At 38.2% G+C, this 26,939-nt stretch overlaps 1 protein-coding gene across 6 annotated transcripts in view; it reads left to right on the top strand.

Moving 5' to 3' along the window:
* LOC106057400 (rap1 GTPase-activating protein 1-like) overlaps window positions 1–26,939 on the top strand; it is a 508,422-nt gene that overhangs the window by 102,329 nt on the left and 379,154 nt on the right. For all 6 annotated transcript variants that reach the window (XM_056007679.1, XM_056007681.1, XM_056007677.1 and 3 more), the window contains exons 3-4: window positions 16,436–16,632; window positions 17,647–17,861. In XM_056007679.1, the coding sequence (XP_055863654.1) occupies window positions 16,436–16,632; window positions 17,647–17,861 (412 nt within the window). The remainder of the gene's footprint in view (window positions 1–16,435; window positions 16,633–17,646; window positions 17,862–26,939) is intronic.

The following is a 26,939-nucleotide window of genomic DNA, read 5'->3' as shown; positions in this document are numbered from 1 at the left end:
ATTGGGTGATGGGTTTCATTACACACCATTCTAGGAAGTAGCAGACCATTTTAGGAAGTAGCAGACCATTCTAGGAAGTAGCAGACCATTTTAGGAAGTAGCAGACCATTCTAGGAAGTAGCAGACCATTCTAGGAAGTAGCAGACCATTTTAGGAAGTAGCAGACCATTCTAGGAAGTAGCAGACCATTCTAGGAAGTAGCAGACCATTTTAGGAAGTAGCAGACCATTCAGTAGTATAGCACACAGCTCACCCGTAATTAGCTCATAACTATTGTAAGTCTTCAAAGTCATTGCTTAATATGACCATGAAACCTTGGCTGGAGATCACAATCGACTTGATACTGAGGTTCTTAGACTTGTGACATACCATGCATTTTCAGAATATCTGAAAATTCAGCATGTGACTTGGAATTCTAGCAAGTTACTTGGTTGACACTATGATGTTAGAGGACCTCTTTCTTGTTTACCCTATGAGGACCATGCACGCTTTGTGTTGTCTGTCGTATGTGTTGTCTGTCGTATGTGTTGTCTGTCGTATGTGTTGTCTGTCGTATGTGTTGTCTGTCGTATGTGTTGTCTGTCGTATGTGTTGTCTGTCGTATGTGTTGTCTGTCGTATGTGTTGTCTGTCGTATGTGTTGTCTGTCGTATGTGTTGTCTGTCGTATGTGTTGTCTGTCGTATGTGTTGTCTGTCGTATGTGTTGTCTGTCGTATGTGTTGTCTGTCGTATGTGTTGTCTGTCGTATGTGTTGTCTGTCGTATGTGTTGTTTTCTTGGATAAGTATTCTCATATTAGATACAGTATGGCTTAATTCGGGTTCAGTGATATTTAACTTAACCGGAAGGGGCCTAAAGTCGTATTCTTGAACCTGGGGCCCACAGTTACCTTGCTACGCCACTGCACTAAGCCATGTACGAAGCCAAAAAAAAAAAATAATTAATCAATTAATTTTAAGATGATTTTTTTGAATATTTTTGTATGGCTAATTAGTTATTTTTATCCCAAGATATAAATAAACTGTCAAATTTTAAGAAAAATCGTTAAAATAATTTTTGAAATACACGTCAAGCTCCCAGTTTCCGTAGGTTCTTCCCTTTTCGCACTCATGAAGAGTTTGCACGCTAATAGGAGGATTGGCTAAAAAAAAAAAAGCAGTTTGTGTTTCCTACTATATTTTGTCGTGCGAGTTACGTTTTATTTTGAGTACCAGCGACCCACAAGTTAGTCTACTAGTTCGTTTCCCTTCAACTTTTTGGTTTGGTTTTTGTTGCTAGAATGGATGAGAAACAAGATGCGGATCAACGGCACACATCATGGCGGCCTAGCTTTATGTAGATCTTGTTTTCCGGTTGAGGTCTTATTCCCTCTAGTGCATTATCCCAAACATTTGCATTAGATTGACACCCCCCAGGGCATGTCAAGGGTCTAGTTGGAGGAGACAAATACAACTCTGTATCGGGTTTTTGATGTCCGCTCTATTGCGACAAGGAAGACATTTACATTGGCGGCACATTTAGGAATGCTTTAATTAGCACTGTATTTACATTCTTAATGCTAGTAAGTGACCAGAGTTTCTTCTCTTTCAAGAGATGTTTTAGAAAGAGAGAGAGAGTGAGAGAGAGAGGGAGAGAGAGATGGAGATGTTACTATCTCTTTTGTCAGCAAGAAGATCGTAAATTCAAAAGAAAAAAAATCTAAGAATGGGGTTTGGTGGCCGAGCAGTAAAACGATTGACTTCTTCCAAGAAGTCTTGAGAGTTGAGTTCAAATCTCACTGAAGAATGTGATTTTAAATTTCCTGATTTTCTAGTCCGCTTTGAGTCCATGGCACCTGACATACGCTGGGGAAGTCAAGGCCGTTGGTCGTTGTGCTTGCCACATGACACCCTCGTAAACCTTCGAGCAAAGAAATAGATGATCTTGATTTGATCTGCCCATATAGATCGCAAGATCTTAAAGATACATCTTGCTTTGTGTGTACTTACCTTACTTTAGAACTAGGAGAAGTCTCTGAGAAGTGGTTCCTGAGTTAAGACGACCTTTGTTCATGTAGAGATATAAAAACTTTGTTTAATAGAAATAACTTGTCTTCAGAACACTCAGTATCCAGATCAAAATGGTAAAGTAAACAAACTTCCCTGAAAGAGGTTCTCTTCCATAATTCTCCATAGTGAATAATTATTACCCATAAGTTCTAAAATATGAATGCGTTAGGACATTTTTTTAAACAAACTTTTCTGTGCTACAGAGTATTCTTCTGCTTATACAACTGAGTTGTTTCGTATTTCTTCCATGTCACGTGGTAGTGTTGTTTACATTAATGACCTCATCGATTTCATTGTAATTTAAATATTAAAATAGTCTATATCAACACATTTAAAGTAGAAAAAAATAATTCACTGAATTATATGATTATTTAGTAGATCTACTAGAGCTATGCTAGAACTAGTTGTCACGAATATTATAGTAGAACCCCCCCCCCCCCCCTTTACTATCAAGTAATTCAACTTTACTCTTGTAGCAGCCTGGTGGCTTGTGTGAAACTATTTTTTTCCCGGCGAAGAGACGATATCTGTTATCAGCATTGAAGGGCTAAAACCCATGTCTTCTATATTTAGAAATTGTAACTGACCAAAATAACAGACTTTTGATCAGACAAACACACACACACACGCACATATCAAAGAAGCACCACGAAAACCACAAATTCAATCATCATAAATAATATAATCCACAGCCATTTTCTGTCTATACACAAATAGAACAAAATATTTGTTTTTCTAAACCAGCAAATGTTTGGGGGTTTTTTTTTTGTCTTTTTTTTTTATAATTCGATGACATTATTCGCTTTGGCACATGGGATAGCCAAATGGAAGAAGGGACATTGATACACCAGATGGGATTGATTAGATTTGGGTTGTATGCTGATGGTTCTCAAATGTTTCGTCCCGAAAATCGTTGTTTAAACAAAATTAGAATTAACTAAGAACAATTGAAACGTGACGAAAAGCAAAGAGATGTTACATGACAAGCAATTAGAAAACAGAGAGAGAGAGAAACAGAGAAAGAGTGCAAGTGTAGAAAGAGAGTGTAGGAGAGAGAGAGTGTGTGTGTGAATGAGAGAGTTTGAAAGGGAGAGAGTGTGTGTGAGAGAGAGTGTGTGTGTGAGAGTGTGTGTGTGTGAGAGTGTGAAAGGGAGAGAGTGTGTGTGTGAGAGTGTGTGTGTGTGAGAGTGTGAAAGGGAGAGAGTGTGTGTGTGAGAGTGTGTGAGAGTGAGTGAGAGAGAATGTGAGAGGGAGAGTGTGTGTGTGTGAGAGTTTGTGAGATAGAGAGTGTGACAGAGAGAGGGAGAGGGTGTGTGAGAGTGTGAGAGAGAGAGGGAGAGAGTGTGTGAGAGTGTGAGAGAAAGAGGGAGAGAGAGTTAAATTGAGACATAATCTACAATGTCAAAAAGTTGAAAAAGATAAAACAAAATGAAACGACGATAAGAGACAGAGATAAACAGAGACCTACAAAGATACATAGTCAGAAACACACAGTCAGAGACACACAGTCAGAGACACACAGTCAAAGACACACAGACAGACACATAGACATAGGCAAACATTTAGAAAAAGTCAGGGACACACATACAGAGACTCACAGTCAGAGACACACAGACAGAGACACAGTCATGGACTAAGAATTCTAGGAGATAAAAAATCGAAAGAATTGAATCGAGTGAAAGTGATTGACTTCTCAACCGACAATTTAGCTTGGCGGCTTACGGATTTACATCTAAACCGCCAAAGTTTGCTTGGCGGCTTCTAAAGCGCATTATGACGCATGGCGGTTTCTAAAGCGCCCTATGATGCTTGGCGGCTTCTAAAGCGCCTTATGATGCTTGGCGGTAAAGTGTTCTACTTCTCAACCCTAACATTGTACGTGGCTTTGTACAGCCACACGTTTAACTTTAAAAACATTCTTTTAGCTTTTAAAATATTTATAAAAGGTGTGTGTATTGGGTGTGTGTGTGTGTGTGTGAATAGAATCAGACAACGCACCCACATGTTGACTTTTCAGTCATATAATCATATTCAACCTTTCATCCTTCTAGTATCCTAACTTGGACACATGACAGAATGTAATAGTTCATTTATAAACTCAAGATTTTTCATCGCGTTTAGCCGACATTGAACGACAAATAATAATAATTAAAAAAAAACAGATTAAAGAGGGGTGGGGTAGATAAGGAACGGAACTTTCATTAGCTGAATGTCTGATCTGTGTGTGAGATTTATTCAATATCGATTAGGTTTGTGCTTTTTTTTTTTTTTTTTTGCCGCTCACTTGATAACTGTACAGTTGACATCTCTCTGGGTTGTGTGACTAGAGTGATCAATGATCAGGTAGTAATTAGGTCATGAGCGTATGAAGGGCTTCAACTTTTTTTTTATGATTAAATTCTAAGCTTCGGTTAATGAGAGATGTGTCTGAGAGAGAGAGAGAGAGAGAGAGAGAGAGAGAGAGAGAGAGAAAGAGAGATTGTGTGATATTATCTTAGGAAAGATTGGATACTGTGATCAATCTTTGGACTTTAAGTTCTATTTGAGACTGTGAGCAGAAGATATGTCACAGTTAGTCTACACTTTTTCTAACGGCTCTCCGATTCAAACATGTTTTAGAAGTGGCGCATACCTAACAAACATTTTTATTTTTTACAAAACAAACAAACGAACACACAAACAATCAAAGAAAGCACATTTACAACAAACAAACAAACGAACACACGTGCAATCAAAGAAAGCACATTTACAACAAACAAACAAAAGAAAAACAAAACAAGAAGTAAGCAACAAACAATCCAACACACACAAAAATGGACAAAAAAAAACAACAAACAAACAACAACAAAAACACACTCACAAAAACTACAACAATAGAACAACAACAACAAACACAACATAAACAAGGTTACAAAAACAGTTTGTGTGGAAACACAAACTCAAAATCGGCCCCCGATGTGGTTCGTTCCACCAGATACAAATGCAGGTTTCAATATTTTCAGAAAGAATATCAGAAAATACAAACTACAAACTATCAACAGCTTCAGATTTATATCAGTCGATACAAAAAGACATGACCTGCATGAGTCGAAAGTGTTGCTGATAATGTTGTATAGTTAGTTCGACTACCAGCTTGCCTTTCTATATAGTCTCCCGCGTTTGTTACTATTAATAGTGAATAGTTGTAAAAATGGTGTATTTGTTTATGAAAAACTGCTTGCATAGTTGATTTGAAAAAATAAAAAAAAATATTTTTTTTTGCGTTCAGAAAAGAAAAAAGACTGTCTAAGACTGCTTTATTGATCCTTACGGTAATTTGTTGTGATTACAAGGGCTCTCGTCTCATATAAAGACAGCACAACAGAAAAATACACATAAATACAACAGATACAACATAAAGAGTTCATTCAGCGACTACACACAGGCATCTTGGTGCTTTTCATGTTCCCTGATCAACAAGTGGCGGTGATACAGTCTGACCGAGTGAGGTACGAACGAGTTTTTGTACCGCTATGTTCTTGTTTTGATTGACAGCAGTCGCCCACTTCGCGACGACCTGACGTAGTTCTGATGGAGCCGGTGGCCGTTGTCTTCCAAGATTTCGATTATCCTTAGACACTTTTATTCAAAAAGTTCCTTTAAATGTGGTAATGTTGTGAGTGTAATTTTTGATGCCCTTTTTATGATGTTTTCTAGACGTCGCAACAGGTTAGATGAAGAGTTGTCTTGCCAACAAGTTATTCCGTATGTTAGCAGATTTTGTATAGTGGCACCGTAAAAGTATCTAGGATCTTCTTATTTAGTTTAAAGCTATTGAGTTTGTATAGAAAAAATAGTCGCTGGGCTGTTTTCTTTGTCAGAGTTCAAAGGTGGTCTTCCCTTATAAGTTTGTTATTAATGATAACGCCTAGATATTTATATGAATTTACTTGTTCTATAGATGTTGTGTTTATTTGCAGTTCACGTATAGTTTTTTTTTTCTTTCTGAAATCTATTATAAGTTCTTTAGTTTTTGTGACATTCAGTTCTAGAAAGTTGTCGGTGCACTAGTTTGTAAACTCTTCTATCGAGCTTCGATAGTGAGTTTCGTCTCCTGAAATAAGATCGACTATAGCAGTATCATCAGCGAATTTAATGAGTTTAACTGAGTCATAGATGCTTCTTAGGTCATTAGTGTAACTGTAAAGAGTATACACTACATAAGAAAGAACACAACCTTGTTGAGCACCTTTACATAGTACTCGAGTTGACGATTTGGTGTTGTTGACTTTAACATACTGGGGACGTTGGGTTAAAAAGTTTAGAACCCATGCTTGTGCGTAAGGGCTTACATTTAAGTTCTAGTTTACGAGATCTAAACAGGACAGACAGACTGTTCCATCCGGATGGACAGACCATAAAAAATTAATAGTGATTTTTCCCCTTACGGGGGGGGGGGGGGGGCGCTAAAATAAAAACTCAAACAAGAAAGAGTTGGACAAGAATACTTGTAGAAAAGCTAACCGAGTATTTACGTAACGCTCAAAACCTATTTAGTTTGGGGACATTGAGCCTTTTTAAATACATTCTAGACGTCTTATATAACTGCAGGATTTTTTGTGTGTAATATTTGGGGATGAAGAAATCAGATACCACTGTATGTTATCTAAAATCAATAGTTTCTTATTAAATACGCATCAAGTACAGACGTTGTCATCTAGTGGCTGTCTTATGATCAGATAATGCGATCAGTGAAGATGAAAAATCAAGTCTCTAACTACCGGAAGCTTTAAAGAACGATTTAATTGACTCTGGGCTTTGTCTGGCTGGGGTAGAGGGGGTGAGGGGGTGGGGGTACAGTGGTTCTCAGTTACTGATCGCCTTTGTTAAGGTATCGCAAATAACATGTTATAATTTGACGGGACATTCACCAAATATTCATAATACTTCAGCTTATTACGGGAGGGCTGTGCCCCCTAAAAGATGGTTCTAGAACCGAACACTCGCAACAAGTGCGGAAACTAGAAGAGTGTCACTTGAAAATTTTAGTAGAAAATATGGAGGGCAGACTAATATCAAGAACACATCCAAGAAAGGAACTCCAGAGCCAGGATCGGATTTAAGGGGGCAGGCTGGGTTACTGCCCCGGGGAATCCACAAAAAGGGTTTCCACACACACACACAAATCTACATTTTGACGGGTCAGAAACTTCTAAGTTGTTTTCTAACATTGTTATCGCATGTTTAGCTCCGACACTTCAAATCTTACGCCTGCTGGCACTGTCCTGATTAAGAAGTGTCTGTTTGTGATGTGCTCGTAATTTGTAAGTGCAGCTCCGGATTTACGGCAGTGCGTCTACCAAGGGCCTTAACCTCCACAAACTCAAAAAAAAAAAAAAAACACTTTTTAAAATTAAAATATGCCTGTTAAATATTTGTTGTACTTAATAATAACAATACCATGTTACATTCAAAGCTTTATTTCACTGAATGACAAACAACTAAACACATAGTAGAGTTCACAACACGGACTACGAAATACAGTCAGTACACAGGTTAACAAGTGTAACAAACACTAAGGGGTGACAATCCAAATAAGCAAATTCACGACATTCACCCCACGTTTAAATTTTATACATATAACACAACATTAAGTTGTCAAAGCAAATACAATGATTAATAAAACATAAGCATCTAAACACATCTGCAATACTGGTTAATAGCAAACTGTTTATCAACCACATTAGTCTATTATACAGCAACTGTTTATCGAACACATCAGTCTGTTAAACCCTGTAGTTGGGTCTTGATTTTCGTTCTCTTAGGTTGTATCGGCAGTTTGGATCGGCAGTATTAGTACAATCAGTATCAGTACTAACAACATTACTTGGCGACTCGATGGTAGGGGCTTCAACCGGGTCCACTTCCCCCGATAGGGGTGGTTTGGTTGTTCGGTTAACAGAAGGGTTCAGAGAAGAGTTCTCTGTGTTGCTTTCTGTTTCGCTTTGAAGTGAGGGTGTCGCATTCCTGGGGGAACCGTCTCTCAGCACAGGGGGTCTCACATTCTCTGTGAAACAGTCTTTTTCTTTGGGCGCCAACAATCTTAAAGAAACTGTTTCTTCTCGGCCCGTAGATGTTTTGATAAGAGCGTATTGAGGGTTGCTGTTCACCAGCTCTACCTCCTCTGTTAAAGGGTCATACTTAGAGGATCTATTATTTCTTTTTAACAACACGGGGCCAGGAGATGTTAACCACGTTGGTAGGGATGTTCCAGAAGTACTTCTGCGATAGTATCCAAAGAGTCTCTCATGTGGAGTTTTATTCGTCGCCGTACACAGAAGTGACCGAATTGAGTGCAACGCGTCTTGCAATACTAGTTCCCACTGAGACGTACTCAAGTCCTGGGAGTGTAAAGCCAAGGTTATAGCTTTCCAAAGGGTACTGTTCAGTTTCTCTATTTGACCATTTCCTCTAGGATTGTAAGCCGTGGTCCTGCTCGTAGCAACTCCTCTTTCGTTAAGGTACTTCTGTACTTCAGCAGACATAAAGGAAGTACCTCTGTCGGTATGGACATAGGAAGGTAGCCCGAATAAGGCAAACAACTCATTTAGGCATTTAATAACAGTAGCAGATGACATATCTGGGCATGCAAAGGCAAAAGGAAACCTAGAGAATTCGTCGATCATGGTAAGCAGATATTTATTGCGTGAGTTGGAAGGGAGAGGTCCCTTAAAGTCCATGCTTATTCTTTCGAATGGCTGAGTGGCTTTGATTAATTGTCCTATTGGCGGCCTGAAGAATCGAGGTTTAAGTTCAGCACATGACTGGCACTGGTTGATCACTGTTCTGACGTCATCGGTGGAAAAAGGTAGATTTTTTGATCTCACAAAATGTAGCATTCTTGTTACACCAGGGTGACACAAACTATTGTGGAGTAATTTTAGGTCGTTACGTGACATTGCGGATAAGTAGCGATTTCTGCTGAAAGTGTCAGCAGCAGTGTTCTGTGTACCTGGTCTGTAAACGACGTCGTAGTGAAAGCAGGATAGCTCTAACCTCCACCTTTGGATCTTCTCAATCTTGATCTTGCCTTTATTTTGTCTACAATACATAAAGGACACGGATCGCTGGTCTGTGACAAGGGTAAAGGGTCTTCAAATAAGAAAGTGTTTCCACTTTCTCAAAGATTCTACTATTGCATACGCTTCTTTTTCCACTGATGAGTGCCGTCTTTCGCTTTGCGATAGTGTCCGGGAAAAGAAAGCCACAGGCCGGCCATCTTAATAAAGTGTAGCTGCTATAGCTATGTCAGACGCATCTGTCTCCACTGTTAGCGGGCGAGTGTAATCAATGGTGTACACGGCGGATTCCTCGAGCTCGTCCTTTAGGTTCTGGAATGCTTGTTTGACTTCCTCAGGGACAGGAAATCGTTTATTTCTAGCTAAGAGGCTGATTTTGTCTGAGAAGTTAGGAATCCATAGAGAATAATAAGCCAGCAGGCCCACTATTCGTTTCTGTTCTCGCAGGTTCGACGGAGCATTTAATTCCCGCAAGGCTGTGAATCTTTCAGGGTCAGGCTTGAGCTGACCTTTAGATATTTCGTATCCCAGCAGTCTGACGCTATGTGTTCCTATCTCACTTTTAGCTTCGTTGAAGATAATGCCATACTTCTGAGCTACTTTGAAGAATCTCTGCAGGTTTCTATCATGAGATTCAGTATCATGTCCACAGATGGTCACATTGTCCACATAAGCGAATGTATTTTCTAGTTGCTCATCTTCGATTATTTTATCTATGGTTCGCTGGAAACAAGCCACTCCATTTGTAACTCCAAATGGAATTCTTCGAAACTGGTAAAGTCTACCCCCAGCCTCGAAAGCTGTATATGGCCTTTCTTCTTCTTTAATCGGGATCTGATGATAAGCATTTTTGAGGTCCAGAGTGCTGAAGACAGAAAACTGTGATATCTTCTCCGCTAATTCATCCATTCTTGGCATGGGATAGGCGTCTAGCAGCGTAAATCTGTTGATCGTCTGGCTATAGTCAATAACCATACGTCTTTTGTGCCTCTCATTGGATGTTATTAGAACCTGTGCCCGCCAGGGGGACTTTGAGGGTTCTATTACTTCTTCTTTGAGTAGTCTCTGAATCTCAGCATTAATAAACTTAGAGTCCAGTAGTGAGTGTCTGCGTGACTTAGTTGCCACTGGGGTGCAGTTTGGAGATAAGTTACCAAAAAGACTAGGCGCCTCTACTTTGGCTGGTCTAAGGGTACTTACGCACAGAGGTGGTCTCTTCCCACTAAAGGGAATCTGTAGATTCTCGTGTAGGCTTATGAAATCCAAACCTAGAATAACATCTGAACACAATCCATCTAAGAGTGACAGTTTAATATTTTCATATTTTTCATCTTTGAGTTGAATGGTAGCAAAGATATGGCCTTCAGTAACTCGAGACAGGTGAGTAGAAGCCATAAATATTCTGTCCACGGAGGTTTTTATCGGCCATTTGTGATTCCTGGCAACTCGAGCTGCCACGTAACTCTCACAGCTTCCAGTGTCTATCAAGGCTTTAAGTGGCACCCCATTGAGAAGAATCAAGGAGGTTGATTTGCCTAGTCCTAAAGAGTGCAACGTAGCGAGGGCGAGTGCTGTAGATTTTCTTGATTTGCAAGATCTCTGAAAATGTCCCTTCTTGCCACACTGATTACATGTGGCTTCACGTGCGAGCACTCATTACGAGGATGTCTTCCTCTGCCACAGAAGTAACACTTGATAGATATAGCGCTTACCTCTTGTCTTGTTTGAGTCGAATTAATCGAGGCTCGTAGATCAGGCAACTGGGGAGCGACAGGATCAGCAGGGTGTTCTCTTACAGCATTTGTAGTAGCCCCACTAGTGGTTTCTGACTGTGACTCGTACGATAACGAATGTTGATAGGCGTGTTCAAGTACTCTGGCTTCCTCAAATGCATCCTTTAACTTTAAATCTGTTTTCTCAAGGAGGCGTTTTCTAATGCTGTTGGAGGCAATCCCTGTGATGAATGCATCGCGTATGGACTCGTCACGATGTTGCTCAGCTGTCACGGCTTTGAAGTTGCAATCCTTGGATAGAGTGCGGAGTTTTTGAAGAAAGGCGTCAACGCTTTGACCCTGTTCTTGTCTGCACGTGGCTAACTTGTGCCTTGCGAAGACCTCGTTATTGGGCTGCACATAGATGTTGTTTAGTGACTGGATCGCTTCCTCATATGTTTCTTTGTCACTAATCATCTGGTACACCGATGGCGAAATGTAGTTAATTAGTAGTTTCTTGTTATCTACATTTTCTATAGTAACTACAGACAGAAAGTTTTTAAATGTTTCGTACCAGTGCAGCCACTTTTCTTGTGCTTGAGGTGCGGTAGGTTCCACATCGAACCTTTCAGGCCGAAGTAGTCTATCCATGTTTAGACAGATTCAGTGAAATAAAATGTTGTACTTAATAATAACAATACCATGTTACATTCAAAGCTTTATTTCACTGAATGACAAACAACTACACACATAGTAGAGTTCACAACACGGACTACGAAATACGGTCAGTACACAGGTTAACAAGTGTAACAAACACTAAGGGGTGACAATCCAAATAAGCAAATTCACGACAATATTATTTTGTAATACAAAGAGAATGAGATTAAATTAAAAATTCCTCTATTTCTTTCTTCTAAAATTTGACATGCTTTTTGTTATAAGTTTTATTATTATTCATAAGGGGATCTTTATTAAAACTTTCTAAACATGAAGGCCCCTCCACAAAAATACTGCAACGGACTCTCCACCTACTAGAACCGGTCCTGCTCAGAGCTCTTTACATGTTAAGAACCTCAGAACGCCGACCTAAGTACCAACATAAGAGAGTCAACTATGTCGCAAACATCAGAGCACCTAAACGACATCACCGCTTGCCATATTAGAATCAAAGAAATATATTAAAAAAAAAACAACAAATTATAAAGAGAGTTTGTGTTTTCACACAAACTCAGGGGCGGTCCTTGACTAATGGACCATATACAGGTCAAGTTCTTATTTTCTTTGTAAAAAGTAATATTGAAACGTAATGACATTAGACATAGACCTTGATTTTTAATGAGGCAAATGAGATTCGAATAAATGTGCGTGTAACATTATATCCTCCGTGCGAGCAATTTTATGTACACATATCCTCAACTCTAAATACCAGCAATTCATGAAATATATCGGTTCTCATGGTTCTGAAAAATTCGGAACAATCTCTTATCGATAATTAAACTTTACTGATGTTTTGTTCAAGAAAATTAAGTGTAATATAAGTCAGAAGACAAATTTCAAACAATCCCTTAGATATTTTTTTTATAAGACAATAACAACTTATATCTGCAATGAGATTTCGTGAAATGTAAGTCAGCTGTACGATTTCAAACAATTCTTTATCGTTTATTTAGTAATTATATATATTATTTATTCAGCGTTTAAATGTTATTCATTAAAAAAAAATCAGGAACAATATATTTTCGATAATTATTATTTGCGACGTTTAAGCTAGAAAATTAAAAGTAATATAAGTTTGAGAAACAATATCAAAAACATACACTAACTTTAATTTGCTTTTTACAAAAACATCCGGAACAACCTATTATGTAGACAGATTATTTTTTTTTTCCGATTTATGGAAGGAAAATTAAAGGTGAAATTAAATATGTAACATCTGTTGATTCTTTTTTTTTTTCGATCTAAACGTGACGGGCAGACAAAACCCACAAATGCAAGCGGATTTTACCACGACTGGGGCTCTAAAAAAATAGAAATGAAATCTGTTTATTTAAACCTTTATGAGGACGTTAATTTAGTACTGTGAAGCATCGAACAGCACGCTACTGCACTACGTTACTACATGAAACGTTGATGTTCGTGACGTTTACATATAAAGTACATTTGTGTCTTTACAAACGAACATAAATGTTGTTTTTTTTTTCAAATTTTAGTAGCAAGTGTACCAGACAAAAAAACATGGTTAATTAATATTTATATTAGTCGTGAGAATTTTTTTTTTAATTTTACAAACATATATGAATAAGTGATACCTAATAATAATAAAGATTGTCTTCGAGTCCGAAGATTAGTGAGGAAAGCAGTATTTCCCGTGGCTGAGCAGCCCCATCTGTGACCTACATATTTTGCCACACCCAAGGCAAGCATAACCATTGTCCGCAGATGGTTGATTTAGACTTTCTTTTCGCCGTCAGTCCTCGGCAGCGGATTTTCTTTTGGTCTAAAATGTGTATCCCGCGGCCTTTGTGAGTGATCTCCAGCTGTCTGTTCTGAGGCCGCATACAACCAGGTGCTCTCTTCTATGTCAGCTAATGCAAGTTGGCCGCCAAGCTGGTCTTTGAAGTGTTTCCGTGGTGCGCCTTGCGAACACCGGTATGGACAGTATAGAGGGACTTCTTATGGTCCGACAGTTACGCTGGGCAGACGAACGTATGCCAAAGGCAGTCTTTTTTTGGTGAGCTAAAATGTAGTCGAAGTGATACCTAAAATACTTCAGAGACTCTTTGTTTTACATATTGTTAACATTATCCGCCTGACGTTGATGTTTTGTTTTAGAAGTGGTGTATTAATTTTGATGAAAAAATTGCTTGCATATTTAATTTTATAAACTAAACGGTTTGAAACTAAACGGTTTGACTTTAGAAAACAAAAAGTAGCCGTAGCACCTATACTTTGCTATCCACAACGCATAGTGAAATATGATTTTTCATATCTTTTTTTGAGATCTGAGTGTGACAGACGGACGGACGGACGGACAGTTCACACTAAACTAATAGCGGCTTTTCCCCTTACGATAGCCGCTACAAATGGGAGGGAAAGATTGTCTATTTATTTTCTCTTGGTATAGCTAAGATATTTTATACTAAGGACTACTGATGACGTGATGACAGGCCAGAAGGGAAGGCTTTGAATCAGGCTATGTAAAACTATAAGCTGTCCATGAGGGTTTGTGAAGGCAGGGCCGGTCCTACAGATTGCGGGTCCCTATGCGAAGCGGAATTCGCGGGGCCCATTCTGGGTAGGGATAAGGATAATAAGTGAAAATTAGGATTTTGTATTAGAAAATAAATTTTTCTTTGCATTTTATTCATACTTTACTAAGTACAAAATCACTAACAAATTAACTTTACGAGCCATCTACAGTAGATAGTAGTTTTCCAGCAAAAAGCCGATAAACATTCAGATCTGCTTTTTAGATTTACTATCGACTAGCCATGTCGACTAGCGAAATATTGCTTTTGTTTTGCTTTTTTAAGACGTTAAGATAAATTTAGATCGATATTTGTATGCCAGTGACTATTAAAGTAAATTAAGTATTTGAACTTCTTGTTTTGGCTAAAATTCGCCTTATTATTGCATTTTTATTAAATGAAAGCTGACAATGCCGTTATTTTTAATCGCGAGTAGGATTGGCGTTTTCCTAATTGAATGACACCCCAAAATGACATATTTTTTTTTAAAGGAGATTTGCATGAGTTTTCAGAAGATGTTTTAAAGATTTTAATAATTTCACGAGATTTTCATGACTTTTTCGTATACTTTACAATTTCAGGAGAATCCTAGGAACCCTTTAGTAATAAGGTACAATGGTTTCATTGAATCATTTACACCTAGATTTCGCGGGGCCTATGAAAGTGAGGGGCCCACTGCGACCGCATTGGTTGCAGTGTCCTAAGACCGGCCCTGGCTGAAGGGGGTTTAGGTTTTTAAGGAGTTTCCCCACTGGACTCTTTCCGCTTGACGACACGAAGCTCCAGCCAAAGTGTATTAGTGTGTGGAAGTGTGATGCTATTTAGCGAAAGAATTTTATTATTGTGGACTTCAACTTGCGATTCAAATCCTGTAGATGTAAGTTTTAAATGAGACCATTGTCTCTGGAGTTTAAGTTGTGTTACACTCTCTAATATCAGCTAATTTCATAACACACAGCTACTTCTAAACTCACATCTAGTTTCAAAACACACAGCTAATTTGTAAACACACAGCTACTTCTAAACACACAGCTACTTCTCAACACACAGCTACTTTCAAAACACACAGCTACTTTCAAAACACACAGCTACTTTCTAAACACACAGCTACTTTCTAAACACACAGCTACTTCTAAACACACAGCTACTTCTCAACACACAGCTACTTTCAAAACACACAGCCACTTTCAAAACACACAGCTACTTTCTAAACACACAGCTACTTCTAAACACACAGCTACTTTCAAAACACACAGCCACTTTCAAAACACACAGCCACTTTCAAAACACACAGCTACTTCTCAACACACAGCTACTTTCAAAACACACAGCTACTTCTCAACACACAGCTACTTTCAAAACACACAGCTACTTCTCAACACACAGCCACTTTCAAAACACACAGCTACTTCTCAACACACAGCTACTTTCAAAACACACAGCTACTTCTCAACACACAGCTACTTTCAAAACACACAGCCACTTTCAAAACACACAGCCACTTTCAAAACACACAGCTACTTCTCAACACACAGCCACTTTCAAAACACACAGCTACTTTCTAAACACACAGCTACTTCTAAACACACAGCTACTTCTCAACACACAGCTACTTTCAAAACACACAGCCACTTTCAAAACACACAGCTACTTTCTAAACACACAGCTACTTCTAAACACACAGCTACTTCTCAATACACAGCTACTTTCAAAACACACAGCCACTTTCAAAACACACAGCTACTTTCTAAACACACAGCTACTTCTAAACACACAGTTACTTTCAAAACACACAGCCACTTTCAAAACACACAGCTACTTCTAAACACACAGCTACTTTCAAAACACACAGCTACTTCTAAACTCACAGCTACTTTCAAAACACACAGCCACTTTCAAAACACACAGCTACTTTCTAAACACACAGCTACTTCTAAACACACAGCTACTTCTCAACACACAGCTACTTTCAAAACACACAGCCACTTTCAAAACACACAGCTACTTTCTAAACACACAGCTACTTCTAAACACACAGTTACTTTCAAAACACACAGCTACTTCTAAACGCACAGCTACTTCTAAACACATAGCTACTTATAAACAGACAGCTACTTTCAAAACACACAGCTACGTCTAAACACACAGTTACTTTCAAAACACACAGCTACTTCTAAACGCACAGCTACTTCTAAACACATAGCTACTTATAAACAGACAGCTACTTTCAAAACACACAGCTACGTCTAAACACATAGCTACTTCTAAACGCACAGCTACTTCTAAACACATAGCTACTTCTAAACGCACAGCTACTTCTAACACACACCTACACTAAATATAAAATCCAATTCTTATTATCTCCTCCAGAGCCAAGCATGGACAGAAAAGGGCCACCACCACCACTGACCCTCAGCCCGGACAGACTGTCCACTGGATCACCGGAGTTGTCACCCATCTCTCTGCGACACAAGAAGTCACAGAGTGTGACTTTCGCGGACAAGCACCGGAAAGACCTGTCTGACTCACTGCCCAGCGTGGAAGTCCTGCCGCCATTTACTCTGCAGGTAAGACAACTTTAGGTCTTAACATTCTTTTCTCTCTGAAATCATGCTACTCACAGAATATGGACCTAGAAGAAATAACTATATTTAATTGTATTGATGATGATGACGATTATGAATTAATTTTATTTCTTACTAGACATATATCACCCGCGGGTCCTTATTTGCGTATCACGGTCGATATAGTCACTGACAGTGTTTTGTAAATAATTAAACGAAATAATAATGTTATAAATAAAGCGAATGCGGAATGCGTGAATGTAAAAATAGTATGAATGGAGATCTAAAAATAGCTAATCGACTTAGATGCATTTTTTCAAATTAAAAACATTTGCTTGTGGGCCTACATATATTTGATTAAATTTTGAAATAAATAGACTTAATTTTGTATGTTCATGTGTTAAAGTATAAGGTAGATCTTGAGTTAGACATAGATCTAGACTAATCTAGAGTTAAATATTGGTTTGGATAGAGTTTAATCTGCGCGTGCGCATGCGTGGCCTTTTTAATTAGATGTAGAACAGGATCTGTCCGGAAAATCGATTGTCCGAATAATCAAATGCGGATTATTATAAACGGTCCGTTTCACCAACATTATAAAGAAAATTCATATGGGGGGGGGGGGGGGTTACTGTGCCGTACGTAGACATAAAATTCAAGTGAAATATACAGAGGAACAAAGCGTCATACGCTGTAGCCTTCCATTTTTGAGAGAAATAATCGCTGATCTTTTGCTGCATATCACCAAGACCACTTAGATGCAGTACTGTAAAACAAGCGAAAAATGCAGTCCTGATATTTGACAATCCGGATAACTGACGTGCGGATACACGATGTTATATTCTAAATTGTAGGCCAATTTATGTTCTTAGAATTCTGTTGAAAAAAACGAGCTTGTGTTAGACAAGGGTCACTAGAGTCTTAGTGTCACTAGATCTAAGTCCTAGAATTACTGCAACGTACTGACACTAGTGTTTCAGAAACGATGTTTTTTTCCTCTCTATGTCTTCAATCTAGTTGAGCCCCAAATCTCGGAAAAGCTTGTCGCCCTCGTTGCTTCGTCGCGCTCTGTCGCCTTCTCTTCGACGCCGAAACAAAATTCGAAATTCAAAACGATCTCACAGCACCGGAAACGTGGACATGTGCAGCGGATGTGGCTTTCCCATCATGGAGGAAAACATGGTCTCTGCGCAGGGCTCCCGATATCACACCACGTGCTTCCGGTGTGCTAGGTAAGTGGATCACAATTTTCTGTTTCCAATGACAGCACGTCCACTGGTCTTTCCTTCACAGAAATATATCAAATGTCCACTGCTGTGACGCAGAAAATTATGTATTCCTTTTTTCCCCCACATTTAATTTGTTTGTTTTAAATTTTAAAATAATTTTCAATGTTAAAATAAGACCTCAAAATTATCCTCATAGATAATAAGACAACACATTAATATAAGCACATTTATTTAACCACATGTATTTTAACACATATATTTAAGCACGTTTGTTATAACGCATTTATAAAAAAATTAAACACATTTATTTAAACACATAAATTTAAACACATTTAATATATCTAAACATATCTAAAATATTAAATTTTAACACAGTCATTTAAACATACATCGAAACATTTATTACAATGAATGCATTTAAAAACATTTATTTACACACTTTTATTAAACGAAATACTTTGGAAAAAAAATATCTCTATACGCGCACATTAAACACATTTATTTAAACTTATTTATTGAAACACTTTTTGTTTTCATTTTTGTACCATACAAATGATTGTAGATATTGAATGTGATTGACTGTCAACATTTCAGACCTGACATTTTTTTTACCCACTTTTCTGCTTGTCTTATCGCTAAGAGAGTTCTACAGTTCCCGACCTTGTGTTGCTCATTTGTCTCATAATGAGAATTGTTGAATCCCAAACATGAATTAATGGGACATCAATCAGACCACATTGTCAACAAAGTCAATGTAAACTATGCGTAATAATCTTGCGGTATATACTAAATGTCATGGGGTGTGTGTTGCATTTATAATACATGTCCTCTGCCTTAAAGACTAGAATGATATAGTTTGAAGTATGGATTGCGTGTGTGATATCTACTAGAAAAGTGTAAGTGATGAAAGAGCGAGAGTTCGTGTGAAAACCAAATGAAGAGAACTCTTGCAGTTCACAAAACTTGAGATGTAGAACATATTGAACATCCTGTGACTTGTTACATGTTGATATACATGAACTGATCAATATTCTTGAATTATTATTTGATCAAAAGTTTTTTTTTTATTAGCTGGATTAAAAAATGAATATGAGAATAAAACTCTTACATTACTTGTACATCTACATTTACATCTTTTGTCTTTGCATGCGAAAAGTCTTTTGTGTACACAGAACGACTCAGATAAGAGAGATCTACTCGGTGATTTTAAGCGAATCAATTCTGGTGTTGAAAGTATGAGTATGTTCCGTGCAGCCCCACCCTTTGCCACTCCAGATCTCCCTCACCCACACACACATACACACACTCGCACCCCGGACCCAACTAGACAACTTCCCCCCTCGCCGTGGTGTGATACGCCCTGTCCCTCTTCTAACAGACTGGTAGCAACAGCACCAGTAGTGCGTGGACAGCTTTAATGGGCTTTTATCTCCAGGCTGTGAACGTTCATCTCATCGGGAACATAAACACGCCTCTCATTGGCCAGACAGTTCTGCACGTGGGTCAGATGAGTGCCGTTGTAAAATCATTGTGTCCGGAAGCGACATATTTGAAATGCAAACAGGTCATCGCGAATCGTTTTGATGCAGGCATGGCGAAGAGATTTGATTCGTGCGATTAATTATGTTGCTTATTACATTGGTGCGTTAATTATCTGGCTAATTACATTTGTGAGATATGTTATTTCTAGGCTATCAAACTATAATAAAAGTGATTAATTAATTAATTAATCCAGGGTTATTCCAGTTTTCTGTAACATTTTACTATTCAAATGATGTCTCAAGAATATCGTTTCTTTGGCTATTTGTTTCTCTATCTTCTTTTATTTCTTTGATGATTATTGTCTGTGACATCTACTGTGTCTTGTTTGTGACATCTTATGTGTCTTGTCTGTGAGATCTTCCCTGTCTTGTCCTTGACATCTTCCCTGTCTTGTCCTTGACATCTTCCCTGTCTTGTCCTTGACATATTCCCTGTCTTGTCCTTGACATTTTCCCTGTCTTGTCCTTGACATCTTCTCTGTCTTGTCCTTGACATCTTCTCTGTCTTGTCTTTGATATTTTCTGTCTCGTCTCCGTTTCTTCCCACCTGTTTAAAAAGAAACACAATTTTAAATGTTTCTTAAAATGAAACCTAACTTAAAATTGTATTGTGCAAGTGGCGAATGTTTAAGAACCACTCTACTACACCAACACGAACTAATCATGAAAGGTATTTACGCAGCAATTACTTGCAGCGTCACGATACGAAGAGCATTGATCAATGTCATTCTCAAACTGGTGACAATTTTTCATGTGATTTGATAATATTTATATTAACAGCTAGATGCTAAAATGTCGGGTCGACGGTGTTGTCGTTGCTGTAAGTGCTACCGGCGTTGTACTTGACAAATATTAATAGACGTTTCCACAATTATTGGGTATTATGAAGACTTTTCTTCTCTCCTTCCCTTTGACCTCTTTCTCTCTTCTCATCCTCACTGCCTCTCTCTCTCTCTCTATCTCACTCACAACTTACATGCTCCCAAATACATCTATACACTTAAAAATAAATTTATACACATTTAAATAATGCGATATGACATGATGATGATAATGACTGGTAGATCACTGTTTCTCTACAGCTACAAAGTGTAGCCCATGTCCGTGCTCTTTGCTCCACATTGCCTGCTTATAGTACACACATGTTTAGTTCTGATAGTAATGACTACAATGACTAAGGACTCTGTCAGAATTCAAGCTTCTATCGGTCTACACACTAGGACAGGCACTAATTTGAAACTGTTTGGTAGAGTTGTGTCGAAGGCTCTTCGAACCGAAGGCCGGCAAAGTAAGAACATAGAGCTCTTTTTCACCAGCCTGACTAAACAGAGCGTTTTGTCTAGAAGGTAACTGTTTATGTAGCACACCACCATTTCTAGTGATTCGTAAGCTCGGACTAAAGGACGTGGCAGAAGAACACCAGGAGCACCAATTTCCTTCTCTTGACCACACCTACTGTGCGGGGCTCGCCATGTTTAAAACGACCCCTTATGGATTGTTCACTTGGTTGTTGGAGCTCTCTTTCCAAGCCCGTCCAGTGCAATGAGAAGGCTCTCGCACCCTTTTGGCCTCTAATGGTTTCCTCTTACGACCGTGTCCATCCTCATTGTAAATATCGAACTGAAGCCTCTATGTGTTGAGGCCATGTAATTTACATACTCTTAAGAATATTCTTAATAAAACTGTACACAGAATTAATATCAATGTAGGCGTGTTTCTGTGTCTGTGTGTGTGTGTGTGTGTGTTAATATATACAATTCCAAATAAATTTAAATCAATCGAATACATCATTAACCTTCTAAATCACTAGACTGTAAGATCTTTTTAGGTTTATGGAGATGTAAAGATTGAAGTTGTTCTATGGTCTTAGATCGTGATGCCAGGTTGTAAAGAACTTAGTGTAGTTATACTATAGACGACTGGCTCGATGTACTAAGGGTATGATTCTCAAATGTAGATCCTTAAAGGCGTACAAGTATTACACTATGGTCTTAGAGTGTGATGCCTGGTCTTTAATTGTAGTTAGTTTAAAACAAGATTACAAATCACACAAACTCAGAGGCGACCCCGAAACCTTGATAATGATGTCTTGGCGATTTTATAGTCCCAATAAAAAGAGGGAAATAGAGAGAGAGAGAGAGGGAGAAAGGGAGAGTGTGGAAAGAGAAAAGAGAGAGAGAAAGAGAGTATAAATAGTCTGTATGAAAGAAACACACGGAAACAGACACGTCTCAGACCTCCTTCAGTCCTAGAACGACTATGGTTCATTTCGAACACTTTTTCATGTGACTGTGAAGCCCTATTTTGGAGAGATATTCCCGTCCACATATATCGCGGGTTAAGTATTTTTTGAGTTATAAGCTTTTAATTATAGTTTGTTTGGCGGCCATCTTGGATTGTTTCCATGACAACCAGTAAAGTTATAAAGTCAAAAACTATATTTTTTCAATTGTTTAAGGTGACTTTCGCTTTGGTGGTAGAAGGGCCGGCCATTTTTCGTACGGCACGCTTTTCTTCCAGAGCTGAGGCCCATGTTTTTTTCACTGTCCATAGCTTTCTTGGTCACTGTCTCTTTCCATCTAGTGCGGTCTAGGGCTTTCTCTTCCAGTTGGTCAATATTAATGTTCACTGTTTTGAGGTCCCGTTTGATTACATTTAAGTAACGAAAGGTGGAGGCGACCAGTTTTTCTTGAGCCAGACGCGAGTTGCCCGTAGAGAATGGATTTTGGGATGCGATTGTCCTCCATCCGGCGAACATGTCCTAGCCAGCGCAGGCGGCGTTGTCTGAGGACTGTAAAGATGCTGGGAAGGCCCGATCGCGCGAGGATCTCAGTATTTCACACTCTCTCTTTTCATTTAATTTTCAAGATCCTTCGGAAGCAACGCAAGTGGGATGAGTTTAGTTTTCTCTCTTGCTTTGCGTAGGTATTCCACGACTCACCACCGGACAAAAGCGTACTCAGAACGCATGCCTGTTCTTCTGTTACATTACATCTCTAGTTATCACATAAGCTAACACATCTCGAAAGCGCGTCAGTTAGATCGCCTCTCCATAAACTAAGTCAACAGACACTAATGTCACGTGTCAAAGCCACGGCTGGTGAGCATGATGGAGAGAAAAAAAACAACTCGCTACAGTTGAGTCAGTCAAATGTAAAACGTAAATGAACGCAGCATTTTACGAAATGAGGTCACGTCTGCGAAGGGAGAGGCGGGGCGCTGAAAAGAGAAGGAGAAAGGAAGGTGTGGGTTGTCTACCTGGCACGAGTTAGTGGCGTGGAGACGTTTTCAGTTTTACTGCCCACTATTTGAACTCAACTCTAGAATTTAAGTGTCCTCGACAGTCCTCGTTTTCTGCAAACATTTTTTTAATGATCCCCATCATGAGTATAGGAACTACAACACAAAACAAGAATACAGGAAGATTTCAATTGTAAATAGGACAGATATGATGTAGACATGAAAATCACTGCCATGTATAGGCCTGGATTAGCTCCCGTTTTAAATATAAAACCATTTGTCCACTATTAACTAATTGGTTACTTTTGTTATTCAGTTATTGTTATCAGTCGTCAGGCTGCGAATCTGTTCTTAGTGGTCAGTCTAGGAGGTAAAAGGAACCTGTATACGAAATTTCAAGCGGATCTGTGCGACAGTTTGAGAGATTTCTTGATCATTGAGTCAGTGGTAATTTGCAAATATATAATAGATAAATGAAATTAATTAATTAGGACTAATTAAATAATTCGTTGATTTTTAAAAATGGATTGATGTTCTGTGATCTGACAATGGAAAGTAAGAGAAATAACATGTACAAGATTTGAAGCAGTGTGACGTTATATAAACTTGGTAATAAAACGTATAAAATTGAGATTTATTTTTCAACAGAACAAAAGAATAAGTCACGTGACATCACATCGTTAACTTCTGCTTTTTTTTAAATCATATTTCTGCAACAAGAGTTATGTCCTCATGGATCCATAGAGGAAGGATTGATAAACTTATGAAATGACTGGGAGAAGTCAGAGTGCCCCGAGGCAAATCCTAACTTCATTATTGGCCAATTTAAAGGTGAACAATACTTGCCTCTCTTTGCGCGATTCCCCCCCCCCCCCCCCCCAAACATAGATCTTCTCTTTTTTTTTTCTAGATGGTTGGCTGACAAAAAGCTGTCAATCACGTGCATACACGAATGCAGACGATCGTATTGATCACATGATCTCAGACCACGTGAGTGCATCGCCCAGCTTTCCCGGAACACAGTCCCGAGCGTTTCCGTAAAATTATCCGTCCCTTTAGATTGCACGTCAGGGCTGTTCACGTTTTGACGGTTTAAGGTAGTTACATTTGATTTGTTTGCAGTTTGTGTAATATTAGATTCGTTTTAATATTCACAGTGCATGTAGTGAGCGACTGACCATTGCTGCGCCTACAAAAGCATGAATAACTATTTGACTGGTTAGAACTTGACGTCCTGCGAACTGACTGGACCTTGTGCTCAGCTAGTGCTCACAGATACCAACACAGCTTGAATCGGTATTTGCGATATAGTGACTCACCTAAATCTGTAAGGTTTTTCAATGCTATTAGACTGAGATTTGGTCGTGGTGGCTGATTGGTTAAGCACTTGGCTTCGAACCTGGGGTCCTGGGGTCGAATCTCGGTGAAGAATGGGATTTTGAATTTCGGGATTTTTAGGGCGCCCCTAAGTCCAACCAATTCTAATGGGTACCTGACTTTAGTTGGGGAAAGTAAAGGCGGTTGGTCGTTGTGCTGGTTGTCCATACATACATATGACTTTAACATCATCTGCCCCATAGGTCGCAATGTCTGAAAAGAGGACTATACTTTACTAGTACACTGAGTTTGTTTTACTAAAAATTAGATAATCCGAATGTATTTATGCAAATAGCTATTTCGATTCCAATAAGAATTCATTGCTGCACTTTAAACGAAATGATCACCCTGTTTTGTATTCACATCTAAATTTGTAATATCTTATACATATTAAGACAAAGAAAACAAGTGCGTTTCTTAGATATTTACTTAAAATCAGTTTTTTTTTCCTGAGGAATAGAGCGAATAAAGCCACTACATTAGGTATTTATAAAATTTATAGATATATATTTATATTATATTGTACTAACGGAAGTCTTATGTAATGCACTGCTTCCAAAAAAATTTTATTGCTAATAATTCATAAGTAATGTTATGCGAAGTAACACATCATTAGCTCAAAAGATTAAAATAAAGAACTGATGTCAACGGTTCGAGGGCTGAAATAACAAAAAAAAAAAAAAAGAAGCACGAAGAATAAAAAAAAAATAAAGAAAAAAAATTTAGCACGTCATTGGCGAGTAGATCAATGACTAAATTTAACTTTTGGAGTTTATGTCATCAGACATGGTTCATTGCCCACTGCTACACCACACAATTCCATCGTAGCAGTCAATAATTGTGAACTCATCACAAGTAGAAACAACACGACCTGGTGATTGATGTAGTCATTAGACCACCAGCTTATCGACTCGTTCATTTAGCTGGACATAATGTCTCGGAATGATGTACACCTAACAAGTGATCCGAACACAGACTTTCTGTAGACCATGAGTTTTAAATGTTCAAACTGCGTACAAAAAACAGAGGGAGGAAATAGAGGAGGGACTTTGTTATGCCTCTAGTTGGAGAAACAAGAACTGATAGTAATGGATTTATAGCAATTGGTAGACTATTGGTCTTAATTTTGTAGACTATAATAGCATAGACTTATCTGATGAGTAGATAGGGTCACTATATTGTACAACGTTGTAAAGGTAACATCAATGAATGACTTTTGAAAGATCTTTTGAAAGATCTGACCTCATAGTCATCTTCCAGCACATAGGAAATGAGATTATGCTTATGGTTGGACCTTAAAGCAGGAGCTTATTATTATAATTTCTATTGCTAAAATTTCAAACATAACAACTAATCTGCTAGCGTGAACCAAAACTCACAGTAAGATAAATGCCCGGGCATAGAGCGAGATAAGTGTTCACACATACAGTGCAAAGATGTTTTTTTTTAATTACTAGCGGACCCAGAACTTTTGAGGAGGGGAGGGACGGTTTTTGTCAAACCCTAACCCTACATAAACACACACACACGAACATACATACACACATACACACATACATACATACATACATACATACATACATACATACATACATACATACATACATACATACATACATACATACATACATACATACATACATACAAAAACCTCTGGTTGGTCGTTTGTCATTAGAAGCAATAGAGTCCGAGGTCTTCTAAATTACGTGCTTTGATCTTTGCATGTGGCATGTGGAGACGCCCTTGAGTATCTGGTGAAGCCCCTGGTAATCAGAGGCGGTACAACTAACTCGAGAATTGAACTACCATGGGGAACTGTAGGAACAAACGAACGGAATAGAAAGCTGGAATTAACCAAAACAAAACACAGGAGGTTTAAATATAGCCCAGATTATTACATTCACAGTGCACTTTAAAGACCGCAGCTTGCTTTGAAAAAACAAAACAGCATTCGATTTCTGAAAGATGGAATAAACGAGAGAGAGAGAGAGAGAGAGAGAGAGAGAGAGAGAGAGAGAGACTAGGGACAGAAGAGACGGTGGGAAGTAAATCCAGTGTCATATAATTATGTTTATTTAGAAACGAAACAATGTGGCAAAGAGATAAAAAGAAAAACGAATAAAAGAGACAATAAAAAGAGATAAAGATAGAACTAGAAAGAGAGCAATAAGCAATAGAAAAAGAGAATTTGCTTGAAACATTGAAAATTGTCTTGTATTCCAAAGATTAGAGATAAGTGCAGCATTTAAGATAGAAAGAACAAGAGAAAAGATTACAAAATGCATATAAAAAGACATATAACTGAAAATAAAACAAAATATAAAATAAAATAATAAAAAACAATATTTGGTTCAAACCAGGTAACCATGATCTTAACACCGTTAGTTGCGTGAAATTGTGCATTTAACAATTGAGTCACACGAACTTTGTACTTTAACAATTATTTGTTAATATTATCATTATATGGACATCTAAATCTAATACTGGACCTAGACTTCAGATTTAGATCTCTTAAGGTCTAGTCTAGATCTAGATTATTCTAGATTCTAGCTGTAATCTACATTAGAATTATGAGAAAAAAATATTGGTGAAGTTTACATATTCTTTCAATAAAGTTGAAGCAACTTTAAATTTACCCTGCCTAATCGTATTATTTCGGTACACTTAGGCTGACTTCGCCAAGTTTGTCAAGCCAAATTTAAATTTAGATTTATTTATTTTTTACTTTGAAAAATTATGACGGTCAAACTAGAGTTTTCTCCCTGTGGCCACCGAGCTAGTAATTATTTTCTCAGTGATATATATAAATTTATAGGAAAATCGTTAGAGCTGTTTTTGAGATCAACTGATCCAGGTTCCATAAAGGAGTGAAGGCGTTTAAAATGCAAAGGAATAGCTCGAACCTTTCTTTCCCCCTACAACA

The sequence above is a fragment of the Biomphalaria glabrata genome, chromosome 13 (assembly GCF_947242115.1).
Source record: "Biomphalaria glabrata chromosome 13, xgBioGlab47.1, whole genome shotgun sequence".
Lineage (NCBI taxonomy): Eukaryota > Metazoa > Mollusca > Gastropoda > Planorbidae > Biomphalaria > Biomphalaria glabrata.
Note: the sequence above shows the minus strand (reverse complement) of the source record. Positions and strands in the feature narration are given on the sequence as shown.